The sequence below is a fragment of the Aspergillus caelatus genome, assembly GCF_009193585.1.
Source record: "Aspergillus caelatus strain CBS 763.97 unplaced genomic scaffold BDV27scaffold_49, whole genome shotgun sequence".
Classification (NCBI taxonomy): Eukaryota; Fungi; Ascomycota; class Eurotiomycetes; order Eurotiales; family Aspergillaceae; genus Aspergillus; species Aspergillus caelatus.
The window spans coordinates 160,733-175,613 of record NW_022475312.1 but is presented as its reverse complement, the minus strand read 5'-3'; the positions used below and the strand labels follow the sequence as shown (position 1 = coordinate 175,613).

At 48.2% G+C, this 14,881-nt stretch overlaps 6 protein-coding genes across 6 annotated transcripts; 2 read left to right on the top strand and 4 right to left on the bottom strand.

Annotated features, from left to right (window-relative positions):
* Positions 1–332: 332 nt before the first annotated feature.
* On the top strand, positions 333–1,377 carry BDV27DRAFT_125163 (ergosterol biosynthesis ERG4/ERG24). Its single transcript, XM_032066262.1, has one exon. It carries the CDS (start codon positions 441–443, stop codon positions 1,275–1,277), a length of 837 nt encoding a protein of 278 aa, XP_031929665.1. The 5' UTR covers positions 333–440; the 3' UTR covers positions 1,278–1,377.
* Positions 1,378–1,542: 165 nt separating this feature from the next.
* BDV27DRAFT_170718 (transcription factor domain-containing protein) lies at positions 1,543–4,434 on the bottom strand (the record flags this gene model as incomplete). Its single annotated transcript, XM_032075393.1, has 8 exons — positions 1,543–2,508; positions 2,557–2,792; positions 2,842–3,276; positions 3,322–3,617; positions 3,666–4,057; positions 4,112–4,245; positions 4,301–4,324; positions 4,378–4,434. The coding sequence occupies 8 exons, from the start codon at positions 4,432–4,434 to the stop codon at positions 2,079–2,081; spliced, it is 2,004 nt and encodes a 667-aa protein (XP_031929664.1). The 3' UTR covers positions 1,543–2,078.
* Positions 4,435–5,029: 595 nt separating this feature from the next.
* On the top strand, positions 5,030–7,633 carry aguA (alpha-glucuronidase). Its single transcript, XM_032075392.1, has one exon. It carries the CDS (start codon positions 5,039–5,041, stop codon positions 7,556–7,558), a length of 2,520 nt encoding a protein of 839 aa, XP_031929663.1. The 5' UTR covers positions 5,030–5,038; the 3' UTR covers positions 7,559–7,633.
* Positions 7,634–7,811: 178 nt separating this feature from the next.
* Positions 7,812–8,297, bottom strand: BDV27DRAFT_155856 (uncharacterized protein; the record flags this gene model as incomplete). The annotated part of the gene is made up of 1 exon (XM_032072222.1): positions 7,812–8,297. The coding sequence occupies one exon, from the start codon at positions 8,295–8,297 to the stop codon at positions 7,812–7,814; it is 486 nt and encodes a 161-aa protein (XP_031929662.1).
* Positions 8,298–9,088: 791 nt separating this feature from the next.
* Positions 9,089–10,396, bottom strand: BDV27DRAFT_143562 (SMP-30/gluconolactonase/LRE family protein; the record flags this gene model as incomplete). The annotated part of the gene is made up of 1 exon (XM_032070124.1): positions 9,089–10,396. The coding sequence occupies one exon, from the start codon at positions 10,394–10,396 to the stop codon at positions 9,089–9,091; it is 1,308 nt and encodes a 435-aa protein (XP_031929661.1).
* A 1,123-nt stretch (positions 10,397–11,519) lies between these two features.
* Positions 11,520–12,116, bottom strand: BDV27DRAFT_143561 (uncharacterized protein; the record flags this gene model as incomplete). Its single annotated transcript, XM_032070123.1, has 3 exons — positions 11,520–11,619; positions 11,685–11,912; positions 12,049–12,116. The coding sequence occupies 3 exons, from the start codon at positions 12,114–12,116 to the stop codon at positions 11,520–11,522; spliced, it is 396 nt and encodes a 131-aa protein (XP_031929660.1).
* Between the last annotated feature and the right edge of the window lie 2,765 nt (positions 12,117–14,881).

Here is a 14,881-nt window from a genome sequence, read left to right as displayed (position 1 = left end):
TTTTTCTTTCGTCTCTCTCTCTCGCTGTTGTGCTTTTTTTGGATACAGAGAGAAAAAAAATATAATAGGACAATTTCCCAATGGCTAAGGACTACGAGTGGGGCCCGAGGCCGCCGCGGAGACCGCGGAGAGCACGGAAACCGAATATCGATACTTTTTTTCGGTGGGTAACAATGGTAAAGTAAGGGGCTCCTGGGTTCAGTTAAATAGTGAAGGCAGGAAAGATGAATCGATTTTGTCAGGGTTAATCCAAAGTGTCGCTTTGTGTCTGGCAGCTTTGTGTGCGAAAGCGAGGAAGATGTCGGCGTCTAGTTCGGCCAGTAATGAGTGAGTACCCGACAAGTTATATATATATTGTTCTAGCGATGAACTAAACAACGCACAATGAACGTTCAAGAGGATTCAACGCACTAACTGATTTGTATAGCCACGCAGCAGATATGCCTCGAAACCGTCGTGTAAATGGGTCAGCCAATGGCTCCGACAAACCAGTATCGAAACCTGCGTCTCCGCCAGAAACCCATATGGAGTTCGGTGGTCCTGCTGGAGTGACGGCGTTGATGTTGGGATTTCCTTTACTGATGTACTACATGTACCTTGGTGCGACGCTCTACGATGGTCATCCCCCAACACCACAGAATGGCGAGACCATCAGTGAGTTCCTGTACCATCTCTTCGACCTTGCGTACACCCACGCGTTCCCTCATCGGCGAGCATGGGCCATCTACTGGACCTTCCTGATCCTACAAGGAACCGGGTACATTTATCTGCCCGGAGTATACGGCAAAGGAAAGTGTTTGCCTCATCTGAATGGGAAGCAGCTCGACTACTATTGTTCGGCGGTATCATCCTGGTATATAACCATTGCTGGCTCGTTGGCCTTGCACTTTACCGGGGTCTTTCGTCTTGATACGTTGATCAACGAATTCGGCCCGATTATGTCGGTGGCTATCTGTTCAGGGTTCCTGGTCTCCATAATCGCCTATGTGTCGGCATTGGCCAGAGGGGCGCAACATCGCATGACTGGCTCACACATGTATGACTTCTTCATGGGTGCCGAACTGAACCCTCGGCTGTTCAAATGGCTCGACATGAAGATGTTTTTCGAAGTTCGAATCCCCTGGTATATCCTGTTCCTCCTGTCACTGGCCACAGCACTGAAGCAGTGGGAAGAATTGGGTTATGTTTCGGGCGAAGTGTGTTTCGTGCTGATGGCACACTTCCTGTACGCCAACGCGTGCGCCAAGGGCGAGGAATTGATTATTACCAGTTGGTAAGTCCGGTTTCCATCATCTCGTTGGAAGCAGTTGCACCTAACCGCTTATAGGGATATGTATTACGAGAAATGGGGTTTTATGCTCATTTTCTGGAACCTCGCGGGTGTGCCAATGAGCTATTGCCACTGCACCCTGTACCTCGCGTCTCACGACCCATCAACCTATCGTTGGAATCGAGTTGCGCTGGCTGCACTGTTCACGATGTATCTCTTTGCTTACTGGGTTTGGGACACGTGCAACAGCCAGAAGAATATGTTCAGAGCCCAGGAACGCGGGTTCTGGGTTGACCGGAAGACATTCCCTCAACTTCCCTGGAAATACATCGAAAACCCGGACAAGATTCCTACCGTAACGGGTGACTCCATTCTGTGCAGTGGATGGTGTAAGTTTCCACTCGATAAGAATAGCCTCTGCTCATGCTGACGGAACAAATAGATGGTATGGCACGCAAAGTGCACTATACTTGCGATTGGTTTTTCGCCTTTTCTTGGGGGTTGATCACAGGATTCAACTCCCCATTCCCATGGTTCTACTCGGTATTTTTCACGACGATGATTATTCACCGTGTCATTCGGGATATTCAGCGATGCCGGGAGAGATACGGGGAGGCGTGGGCGGAATACGAACGCCGGGTTCCATACCTTTTCATTCCGGTAAGTCGTTACGCATTGAGCTGAACCTCACTGAAACTAATCGGTTGTTTTAGTATGTAATCTAAGATTCGATTCCAGTCCGTGATGGATTGAGTCTCTGTTTGGTGTGTAATATAGCAATGGATATTGGACCTTAAGTGCAACGTTGTTAGCCTAAAGTGTCGCTCATGTAATTAGAATTCAATATATCCATCACCGATCGGTTCGCCCCGATGAAGTCGTTCAGAAACATGGATATATCTTCCTGGCTCATTGTAGAGTCGAATGTGTCTTCCGGCCACGGCACATTTGGTAGAGAAATGTTGGCCGGGCCATCTATCGTAGTGGGAATGACAAGTGAGCCATCTTGGTGTTGTTCCAGGCCCGTGAGAGTCTGCTGAGATTCCACAAGAACTTGTGCCGCTCTGGCAAATGCCTCACAGATTGTATAAAGATGCCTCGATCCACGAGACAGCCCTTTGATGAGGTCTAGAGACTTGACCGTCTCCTGGAGAAGAGTGAGGTCGGCGTTGCTGGCAGTGGTAATCGCATGTGTGAAGACAATCACAAATGGCGCAAATGATGGATAGAGTAGGATCCTGTATACGTGTCAGCGGCTTTCGGACCTCAAAGTCCAACGTGCTAACCAATGAACGTATTCAATTTGCTTATGGGTTTGGCGACCGCGGAAATAGGTGAAGCATTTAAGGTGGCTATGTAAAGCTAGTGTGGCAGCTTCATAGCATCGAGATGAGATCGCCATGGCATTGCGTGGACGTGTTTCGGCTCGGTAGATAACCGTCAGCACCGAGTAGGTGATGAAGTCAGCACATGCAGCCATTCCATGGAGTGAGTCCGCATAGAGGCCTGCACTAACGTCAATCTGGGGAGGAGTCAGCTGCTGGTGCATTGGATTTCACTGAAAGGCCTACCGCGAGCAATTTGTCTCGAACAGCAATCAGGTCCAGAGAAAGCTTCTCAATGATGCTTAACCTCTTCTCGTCGCTGGCCCTGGAAGCGGAAATGGAGTAAAGTTCATCATAGACCCTTCCTTGAATCGTCGCGAACTCGGCCGTGACGAGGGTCATTAGGTCCCATGGGCGATATTGGTGATGATCTGAAGGGGCAAAGAGGTCTGCGTCTATATCATGATCCTGGAAGTGGGAGGTAAACCCCAGGTTCAGGGATATGTTCTTATCAATGGTGTAAAGCAACCAAAAGACATGCCGCTTCGTCTCAGCGAGGGTAGACGGGTCACCCTTGGTGGTGGAATTCCGATGTAAACCAATAGTCTGGCACATGTTGAAGGCAAGAGATAGATATGTCCAACAGCGCTGGATATCGAATTCTTCCTGGGCTTTGATTATCTGCTGGTGTCAGCGGAAGTTTGGAGTTGTACTGACATCTCTTACCCCAATCAAGAGTGCTTGTATCTTTTCAAGTGTGGGGTCCGCCATGAGCTCATGGCTGTTTAACCCCAGATATAAGCGATGTTCGCAAATCTTTGCACTAGATGACAGGTCATATCGCGCGAGGTCTGGATGTCCTTCATGGTGATAATCACGGATGATATAATAAAGAAGGCCATATAAAAGAGTCAACGAACCCGCAGGAACCGGGTTTATTGGGAAGTAGATGGATTGGCAAAGGGATTCGACTTGGAGAAAGTCTCTCCAAGAATGGCTGACGAGAAAGAACGGAGGTTTTGCTATTTTAATTAGCCGATGATTCGGGGGCGGGAAAGGATCACCCATACCTTTAACAGCCCTGACCACCGCGACAACCAAATCTACCGGAAGTAATGACTTTGAGTCTTGCGACGATGATGGTAAGCCCGTCTCTGTCGGGTGCCCATTGGTAGACGAATGTTCTTCCGCGAGGCTATTCTTCAAAGAGGACAGGACGGCGGACACATGGTCATTCAGCCCGCTATTGTGTGTTGTAGAGATAGCTGACAGTGCCGCATCCTTAGCAAGCAGCGTCTCATGGTGGAAGGACGACTGCCCTTCGAACGGTAGTGTAGCATGAGCAGCCGATTCTGGAACGGAAACCGAACCAGTAGTACCGGGAGCCGAAGACTGTGTGATTTGCGCAAGTGTTTGATTGATAACGGCGAGTTGTTCTTGAAGGGCCTCAAACCTTTGTTCACTATTGCCATAGTCAACTCAAGCACATACAAGGACGCCTTCAATACTGCCTTACTATTTGCTCGACTCATTTCGCCGAGGCTCTGGGACGCTGCTACTGCTACTACTGGTAGTAGAGATACCTGCCACCCTGCAAGGTATCCCCAATGCACCACAGCTGGAGCATGGAGTGGCTTTGTCACACTTGATCTGCTGTTTGTTAGATGCGTGTTGAAGGGTCTGAAATAGCTGCTATGCAACGTACCTTTCGGGCTCTACAATTGTCACACTAAGAACTGTTAATCCGTGGCCTTGGGCACGCAATTGGGGGGGGAAATGTACCGCACGAGCGCGAAAGGAATTCCTAGCGACAGTGGTCATTCTATCTGCGGTTGGCATTTGGACATAGAGCTATTGCCTGGGGATAGGCAACCAATTGGAGGTGAAGGAAGAAACAGACCGAAAGGGAAACAATGGATCACATGATCTCCCGTCAGCATCTTGAATGTCCTGTTTGGTATTAGCGCGTCCCGTGTCTGTACACAGTATGGATCCCTCTTTTGGACAGCATCAATTCTTCCTAATTAGTACTATTGTTTCTTCCACTGGGCATACCCTAAATTTTATTTTTCCACTTAGGCATTTCAGTGACATTGAGTTGGAAGCCGGGATAACCAGTCCGAATGTCGGCGAAATTCTAACCCGACCACTCATTCATCACCGAGGATCGCCCAACTTTCCGGCTAAAACCATGTCTGATTTATGGCGATTTCCCCGCAATGACGTTTCCCCGTCTGCTTGCCAAGTTACTTTACGGTGGAATTATGGGTGCATTATGGTGGTCTGTCAATGACCCCCACATTTACCCCGGATTAATATAGCCTGAATTCATGGGTATTGTTAGCGTGGGGATCAGTACCGGGAATTGAAGAAAATGCAGATCTCGGTATTTAAATCACCTTGATTGCTCTATGGGAAGAGCAAACCCTAGAACATCGACATCATGCGCTGGTCATTGTTGACCGTACTACTATGTCTCGTAGCAATTACGATAGCAGAGAACGGCTTCGATGGATGGCTACGATATGCTCCTGTGCACTGCGACAAACACTGCCAGCGGGCATTACCGTCGAGCATTGTTACGTTGAATGGCACCGACTCAGGCCCCATAGGTACTGCTAGTCAGGAGCTGCAAACTGGATTGGAGAACATTGTTGGCAAGCAATTGCCTATCAAGCGTTCCAGCTGTGGCTCGCGATCATCGATTCTGGTCGCTACCCTCGAACAATACCGCCAAGCCTGCAATGAAAGCTCCGAAGTCCCTGCTCTTGGCATTGATGGCTTTTGGCTGCGGGCTTATGGCGATACTGTTCAGATCCTGGGAGAAAATAAAAGGGGTGCACTGTACGGAGCTTTTGAGTATCTCTCACTCCTTGCGCAGGGCAACTTCTCTCACGTCGATTATTCCACCAGTGCGCATGCACCAGTTCGATGGGTGAACCAGTGGGATAACATGGATGGGAGCATCGAGCGTGGGTATGCTGGGCCGTCCATATTCTTCGAAGATGGCCACATTGTTGAGGATCTATCCCGTGTCAAACAGTATGCTCGTCTTCTAGCGTCCATCCGAATCAATGGTATTGTCGTGAACAATGTCAATGCCAATGCAACGCTCTTGACATCCCAGAACATGGATGGCCTAGCTCGCATTGCAAATGTTTTCCGGCCATATGGCATCCAGATAGGCATCTCTCTCAACTTTGCTTCTCCAGATACCTTAGGTGGGCTAGGGACTTACGACCCACTTGATCCATCCGTCATTTCCTGGTGGGCCAACATCACCGACAGCCTGTATGATCGGGTGCCAGACATGGCAGGATATCTGGTGAAAGCCAGCTCTGAAGGACAGCCTGGCCCTGATACATACAATCGCACACTAGCTGAGGGAGCCAACGTTTTTGCCAAAGCCCTACAGCCGCACGGCGGGATCCTTATGTTTCGCACTTTTGTATACGACCATCATATTAACGAATCGATCTGGACAAATGACAGGGCAAATGCACAAGTGGACTTTTTCAAGGAGCTAGATGGCCAGTTTGAGGATAACGTGATCCTGCAGATAAAATATGGACCCATTGATTTCCAAGTCCGTGAGCCGGTGTCTCCTCTGTTCGCCAATCTCTACCAAACCAACGTGGCGATCGAACTGCAAGTCACCCAAGAATATCTCGGCCAACAGGATCACCTAGTCTATCTATCTCCACTATGGAAAGAGCTTTTAGATTTTGACCTCCGCGTCGACCATCAACCGTCAGTTGTTCGCGACATAGTGTCGGGGCAACGGTTCGATCGCCAACTAGGCGGATGGGCAGCGGTGGTTAATGTTGGCACGAACACAACATGGTTAGGGAGCCATCTTGCAATGTCTAATTTGTATGCGTATGGCCGCCTGGCGTGGAGTCCTACGGACGATTCGCAAGGCATCCTGCAGGACTGGATTCGCCTTACCTTTGGACGTGATCAAACTGTGTTGGATACCCTCACTGACATGTCTATGGCATCGTGGCCCGCGTACGAAAATTACACAGGAAACTTGGGCATTCAGACGTTGACCGATATTCTTTACACACACTACGGCCCCAACCCCGCGTCGCAGGACAATAATGGCTGGGGACAATGGACCCGCGCGGATCACGACACGATTGGCATGGATCGCACTGTTAAAAATGGCACAGGGAATGCCGGCCAATATCCAGCCGAAATTGCACAGGTATATGAGGACCTCGACAGCACGCCGGATGATCTGCTGCTGTGGTTCCACCACGTTCCGTATACGCACCGTCTCCACTCTGGGAAAACCGTCATCCAACACTTTTACGACGCACACTACGACGGTGCAGTGACAGCACATCGCTTCCTATCCCAGTGGGAATCTCTCAAAGATCGTGTTGACCAGCAACGCTACAATGATGTACTGTCTCGCTTAGTCTACCAGGCTGGGCATTCTCTTGTATGGCGGGATGCCATCAACAACTTCTACTGGAACATGTCGGGAATTTCAGATGAAAAGGAACGAGTGGGTCATCATCCATGGCGTGTGGAGGCTGAGTCTATGACCTTGGATGGCTACGAGCCGTACACAGTGAGTCCTTTCGAGACTGCGTCTAATTATAAAGCGGTTGTCACAACCTCAAATTCCACCACTGGCACAGCCCAGACAAGACTCGAATTCCCCTCGGGGACGTATGACCTCGGTGTCAACTACTATGACATGTATGGTGGGAAATCTGAGTGGACAGTTTATATTAATGACCGCCTCGTGGGACGATGGGAGGGAAACAGCGAGAACACTCTGGGGCATACACCTTCCATCTATATTGACGGCCATTCTGCTACCCGGATCACGTTTCGGGACGTGGAAATTGAGAACGGTGACCAGCTGAAGATTATCGGAGTGCCTGACGGCATTGAGCCTGCTCCTTTGGACTACGTGGTGCTACTTCCACCAGATGTTGTGGACTAACTTAAGTGTTAGTACATATCCAAGATATTCGTGACGATCATATAAGATCGTGGGAATTTTAGTAGGGCTCCGCCGTCATTGAGAGGAATACAAACTTACTCATACTAAGTTTCCGTATGCCACTACTCGGTAAATATCATGAAGTATAGCCACAGAAGACAATAGGTAGTAGTAGAATTTAAATCTTGCGTGGCTCCACAGCCTGGACATCGTGCAACACCTGATTATCATGGAAATCGGTAAACGGACCGCCTCAGCTGGTGCATACTGAGTAACCCCTAGCGCGCAATTGGGAAACTTCAAACACGATACGCTCGTTCTCGAGATTAGGGGAGCCCGGCCGAAGAGGATAGTCACCCATCCTGAAGAGCTTTGCAGCTTCGACGGTCGTTACCTTCCCCTCTCCTTCCAGCTTATCGGGAACGGCAAGAAACTCATCTACCATCACAGAAAATGAGGTATCTATAGTGCTCGGCTTCGTAGTGCCAGACAAACCCGCAACCCACAGCTTATTCTCGGCATATACAACGGCCCATAATCGACTCCGGAAATTGTACCTTTTCTGATAGTGGAAGGTGTTGCTATGTGCCCTGACCGTTACCGATTGCCCCTCGGTAGTTATGCCACCGATTTCCTTCTCGCTGAAATATTTTTCTTCTCCGTCAATTCCTAGCTTCAGATCTTTGAGGTCAAGGCTAGCCAGGAGAGCATCCTTTTCCTCGATCCGATTCTCTGTCATAACACCTATTGGCACACTGATCTCCTATATGACATCATCGTCGGTTTCATTCTGCTGCGACCATTCAAGGATCCAATCGTATCCAAGGAAATGCAAGTCGCAGAATACTTCGATGATAGCCCATGGGCTCATGCTTCTGGGGCTGGTGCGGGTTTGTTTGACGATGTTACCGCCTTTGACTTTGTAACTGGCCCGGGAGGAAGACGATATAGTGCCGTTGTACGAATCTGTCAGCCATTAAAACATGGCAGAGATGTGGAGTTCTCGGCGTGTATGCTGTCCTAGCTGGATCTATATAGTATTGGCATTGAATGGATCTTGAACAGTCCGTGTTGTAGGTGCTGCTTGGTGCATTAGTTAGGTAGATTGACCGCTTAGCACAATAGTATGGTGAGTCACAGTAGCAAAGCCCACTCACAACATTCGCTGAGGTATTTCAGGTGAGAGCCTGAGATTGCCTGCCTAGAAGTCTTGGCACTCAATTTTAGTCTGAGATTTAACACTACATGAATGTGTAGCATGTTGTATCATTGCACCTCTCTACAACCTTGGATGTAATTCCCTAATCTTGTCCGAATGACTCTCATGACCTCGATCTTTTTCAAAAGAGGGGCTGAGGTGACATTTCAATGATAGAGTGATAGAGACAAGTCTTTTAATTGTTCATCCTGTGCGCAAGTGGGTATATATTCTATTTCAGGAACATCTGTTTGTACTGTACTTAAATATATATACAACCAAAAAATAGTACTTTTATAAGGATAGAGAAGTAGAAAAGAAAGAAAAAAAGATCAAACAGCCTCCTGACCCTGCAGTCCCCACTTCAAGTGAGCAACACCACCCATACCAACCATCCACACCTCCCGATACTCATTAGCATCCGTCCAGATGAAATTATTAACCGTGAAATTCGTCTGCACACGAACAATCATATCCCCATATTCATCCATCACGCTCAATCCGTTCCCCGTCGCGGTAACAACGTACCCATTGCGCGCAACCTTGAGTCCATCCGGAACAGAACCAAGGGCATCATAGTAGATAGGCCTCTTGTTGATGATTGCGCGACCGTTGTCAACGAGATCGAACTTGTAAATTGCGCGTGTGCCAGTAACATTGTATAAGATTCCTGCGCCGCCGGGACTGGGAACGTCGGGTGAGATCGGCGCCGAGAGACCTGAGGCTGCTGAATCGCTGATGTACATGTGTCGACGGTCTGGGCTGAGTGCGATGCCGTTGGGTGAGAGCATTTCGTCGTTTGCGATGACCGTTGACCCCGTGGCTGGGTCGAATCGGTATGTTCCTGACTTGGTCTGGGGGGGTATATCGGCGAGCTCCAACCACCAGGAGTAGTAAGGGGCGGTGAACCAGATGAAGCCGGTTTCCGGATCGACAATGAGGTCATCGCAGTCGGTGAAGGTCAAGCCATAGTAGTTGTCTAGGAGTGTTGTGGATTTGTTGGTTGCTGGATCTAAGGTGACGATACCGGGTCGTTGTTCACCTAGACCGGGGACTGAGGCGTTACTTCCTGCCACGGAGAAGTAGACTGTGTTATTGTGATAGAAACCTCCGTTGGGGATGTAAATGGGAGGGTCGGCGGTGAAGTACGAGAGAGAGGGAGGATCTTGATTGAGATCGATGGTAAATTGGGGGAGGTTCGTTGAGAGCTCTGAGAAGTAGATTCGGTTCTGGGTTGGGACGAAAACAGGGGACTCGTGTATGTGGCTAGCGTCCACGGAGAAAACAAAATCCATGCTGGGTGAGTCTCCAAGGACCTCTGCGGCACGGGACTCGTCAAAAACAATGAAGTTGGCTGTTGATACATTTTGCCAGGAGGCATCTGCGGGTACTTCAGTGTCGCCGTAGGTCGGGATGTCTCTGCCGTCGGGAGCAGCACGGTGAAAGGGATATGGGAGATTAGCGGCATGCTGTTTCAGACACACGACACCAGGTGCGATGCAAGGGCGGACTATAGGGTCATTTGGAACTACTATTGAGGATGGTGTGGGTAAGGATGTCGTCGTTCCACGTGGAATAATGGCGGCTGCGTTGGCCAAAGTGGTGGCCAACATTAGAGATAAAGCATTACGATACACCATAATGAAGAAAGCGAGGAAACTAGAGAGAATTCGCGACAGTGTGTTGCTTATCCCTGGTCTTAAGTCAAAGGCATATTGTCTGGAAGGGGAGCAGCATCATATTTATACTGGTTCATGCTCGCTCGGAGATGATATATATCGTTTTTAAACAGACTTCGGAGTTGAATGGACGTAGACCCACAACGTCCCAATATGCCCGAGCTTCAGTATTGTTGGCAACTCTATATAAAAGTCTTTATCAGGTCTGTGGGTTCGTTATCGATCTAGATCCCGGGGCCAAATCCAAATGATTGGTGGACTTGACAGGACTAGAGCTTCGTTAGCTATGAAAACTACTAGCCATCTTGCTATCCTGAAGGGCATCCATACACAAGGCCAATTAAGAGAATCACAATCGCGACAATATCATGGCGTTTTAGCCACTGTGGTCCCAGCTGCATAGGGCTGATATGCCATGTGCGCTTACCTATGCAGGATGGCCTGAGGCATATGCTCAACCCTGGAAACAGGTCAAGGTGTCGATTGGCTCGGAGGTGAATGGCCTGTGGGTCTTTATTACTCAGTGACGACTTGCCCCACTTGCCATTCTTCTCCGAGCCATTCAGAGTCCTTCCTGTGGCCAATGTACCCCTGACTGTGAGCCCTAGAAATACTTTTAGTGTAGGAATATGATGCTTATATCCTTTAATGTTTGCTTTCGCGGTGCTTTCTATGACAATAAGTTGCTCCTGGCATATATACTTGGATCTATCACAAAGTCGTTGTCTCGGCATCTCATTACGACGGCCGATCCTGAACTAGGGGATATCGGTCCTCTGAGGCAAGCACCAGCATAAAGACCAAGTTCGGATTCAAAAAAAAAAAAAAAAAAAAAGGAAAATTCCATTGCTATCTGAGCTAACTTGCTTGCTAATTATTGCTTCAACTTCTTGTCCGGTCTGGCACCATCCATGCCTTTGCTTGGCTGATTGCCGGCGAATGACAAAAGAGTCAACGCAGAACATCGTGACTTTCTTAGAGGTCTTCACCATTGGATCGAGGCCCACATAGTCGTCCTTCCCCACGCCGGACATACCTATGAAGTGTCTAATCTGATCATCAGTTCATCTGTAACGACAGTAAATCATGCAGCAACGGAGGCGTACGTCTGCTGAGCCTCCCTGTCGAAGAAGACATGTTCAGTGTTCGGAGCGCCTACATCATACGCCTTGCGACGCATCTTGCTAAAACCATAAATACCAAAGGTTAGCTATGTGATCTCCATGAAAGAAGATAGACAGTAACACACTCAAACATCCGGGCTAGTTGATTCTTGATGAGGTCTGCTTCTGTCGCAGTGAGTCTCAAATAGGTGACCGGCTCACCCGGCACCTTGTCCATGACTAGTGCATTCAGATACCCATCAGGAAGATACCGGAAATGCTCGTCCTTTTGTATAAGCTCCTCATGCCCAAGGTAAACAGGAACGCCCGACATTTGGTTGTGATGCAGCGAACGACATTCCGAGCGAAAGTCCCTCTTACCGCCCTCAATGATGATGGGGACGTCTGAGGGGTCTTCTCTCGGGTTAGAAGGAAGCCTTTGTGAGACGTTGGAACCTGTCAGCTTCCTTGAAACAAATTAATAAGTGGATGGGACACAGAGTTTCTAACTGATAGCGCAGCTTAACGATTACTGGTCTTCCATCAGATACACGCTCGGCGTTGTGAACTTCACTCATATAATAAAGGTCCTCCGATTTCTTGAGTGATATTATTTTTTAAGAGTTTGAACTCTTCTCCTTGAATCGTGATACTTCGCGACATATTGACTCAGTGAGGGCCTCTCTCACGAGTGAAGGATTTAGATGAATATGAATAAACCACAGAGATGTGGGGTTTTATTCAATTACAAAAGAATGATGCGACAGGGAGGTAAGGATGGAAATATAACCCCTGGTACTGAACCTTTCATCCAAGAATTCACTTTCTGTGACTAAAACTAAAAATTTGCCCAAGGTAAATATTCAGAAAGAACTGACCTACCGTGCTGATGGCAAATATTATATCGATTTAGTTTGTCTATAGAGCTTGTGTCATCTGGCGCACTTTGTTTAATACCTAGCCATAAATTACGTAGCTGTAATAGGTAGCTATGGAATGACCCATTTGCTCAGGAGGGAATGACTAGCAGCGAGGTGGTTGGGCTACATGTAGCCCAGATGCCTGGTAACTCTCATGACATGCTGAGATACTAATCTTCCATATAATAAAGCTCAACATTTGTGACATGACATCTAGTATGATTGCTAAGGATACGGCCAAAGAAGCTCAAGGTGCACCTTAGGCTAGGCATAGGCTAGATCCCCATTCAATCAAGTAATCAACCTCCAATAACGGTAGGACGCTTCATAGTATCAACCAAGCCCTTGGGCCTAACCAATTCGCTGTCCGTACTTGGTCCTCAAATCCACGGTCATCTGTACCTGTATCTGCTACCTACACTGCGTGCTTTCACCTAAAGTTAGGCAACCGACTGGAATTGAATTCCGGGAAGTAGGCATGTCTTCAGTCAATTGCAGGGGATTCACCTGATTGGACATCTATAAAGTGGTTGCCAAAGCTCGAAGTGAGCAGCCAACCCTGGGCTCTACCTTGAGCGTTGTTATATTATTTCTTAACAATATGCCCTTATCTCAGAGTTTCTGACTTGATAGAAACTAGAGCCAAGATGGACATTGCTACACAGCAAAGATTAATTTTCGGTCGAATTGTCTGTATTCTCAGTGAAGGTCTCTGGTTCCGGGATTTCTCATCGCCTGTGCATTATACCAGGAGATGAGATCTCGATGGGCAAGCTTTGGTAGATGGATACGTGGGATAACCACATCTTTACTAGGCCAGACAGATCACAGTCATTTGAATAGCCGGCCACCACATGAATGGTACAATGCTGCCAATGATGACTAGCCGGACTGGATGCCCCATTGCCAATGTCTTTCAGGAATTGCACCTGACTCGCATACACACGGGGTTAGCATGACATTTGGGGTTGTCCACGGTGTCAATGCACCGATAGTATAGTATAATGAGAAGGTCGTACCCAATCTCGTCTCACGCTCGCATATGGAGGTACGCTTTGTTGGTAGGATCAAGACATCTTGGACTACTGACCTGGACAATATGTGGTCAAAAATTGAGCGCCATTTCCTTGGTTAGTAGATAGGTGTGATTACATATACTATTAATATGGGGGGCTAACGTCGATATAGAACAGGTAGAACGGGGCATGACCCCTTGGATGAGGCTTACCTTAAGTGCTACTTGGCAAACCACCAACGAAGCTGGACGAGTTTATATTCGCACGTGAAACCCAGACAGGCTCCACAGATTATAAAAATAATCTGTTCTCTGCGTACTTTGAAGGGATATGTGGGCCGCACTTTTGACTGTACACCCCTAGCGACGACCCTTAAAAAGTATCTATACCATGGCTCAAGGCTTGGTCAGTTTACATAGGGCAATGGTTTATTGATAGCCCGGAAGATGGTATGTGCGGGTCAGCAATTTGGAATAATGATGGCCGGGTTCTGGGGCTCTTTCGATATGCTTCGAAGTCAGCGCAGTTTAGGGACTGGTATTTTGCAGTGGCGTCCAAAATATTCAAGCTAATGCTAAGCTCGCGGGGCAAATCGGTCGCAGAAAGTGGAGTGGACACAAAACATGTGGAATTTGCCGACATCTTCCAAACCTTGAACAACCATATTGAAAAGGACATGCGGTGGCTGCCTGGCTTCTGCACTTCTCCACCAGAAAGTGCTTGACGCCGGACAGGCGCGCTTGTACCTACAAAGAGACCATATTCCTGAAGCGAACGGAGCGTTCAGGTTCCCCCAATCATTCAGCGTGGGGCTCCCTCACTAGGAGACCCCATCAAACACAGCCTAAGGGAGTGCTTCTTTGCTATTGCCGCAAACGTCATGGGGAATCAAAACTGGAGGTATAGCGGTGCTAGAGCTTGCCGTAACTTGGTGAGTCATATCTTCTCCCTTAATGTAGAATATCTGTTAAACGTAAGCAACAATAGCTACAGACAAGACTGGAGAAATGAGATTAGGCATTGAGTCCTGGAGCCAGTTCAGTATGTGCAAGTCAGGGGAAGTATCATTGTCATAGGAGCAGCGGAAACGTGACAAGTCATTTGAATGTGATTCTTTCTATCCTCTGAAGTAGTTGTTCTCTCCTTCGGTTCTACCTCACTATCTAAAAGCATGCTCAGCATGTGACCCAGACATGTGACAATCATGGTTTGGGCTAAATTTTGAGTCAGGATATCTAGCACTTCTCGCCATCAGCCGCTAATCGCCACGTTCTCTTGGAGACAGAGTTCGGTCCTGCTAATTTCCATCTGCCCCTCCCTGTTGCTCTATTTCCGATGTCGACCGATAATGCCTGCGTCTATGAGTGGGACCCTGAGTCGACCCCGCTTACTGTTACATCTCACACA

Excerpts from the sequence above, each read along its gene's own strand:
- BDV27DRAFT_125163 (XM_032066262.1), top strand. The coding sequence starts at position 441 with ATGCCTCGAAACCGTCGTGTAAATGGGTCAGCCAATGGCTCCGACAAA.
- aguA (XM_032075392.1), top strand. The coding sequence starts at position 5,039 with ATGCGCTGGTCATTGTTGACCGTACTACTATGTCTCGTAGCAATTACG.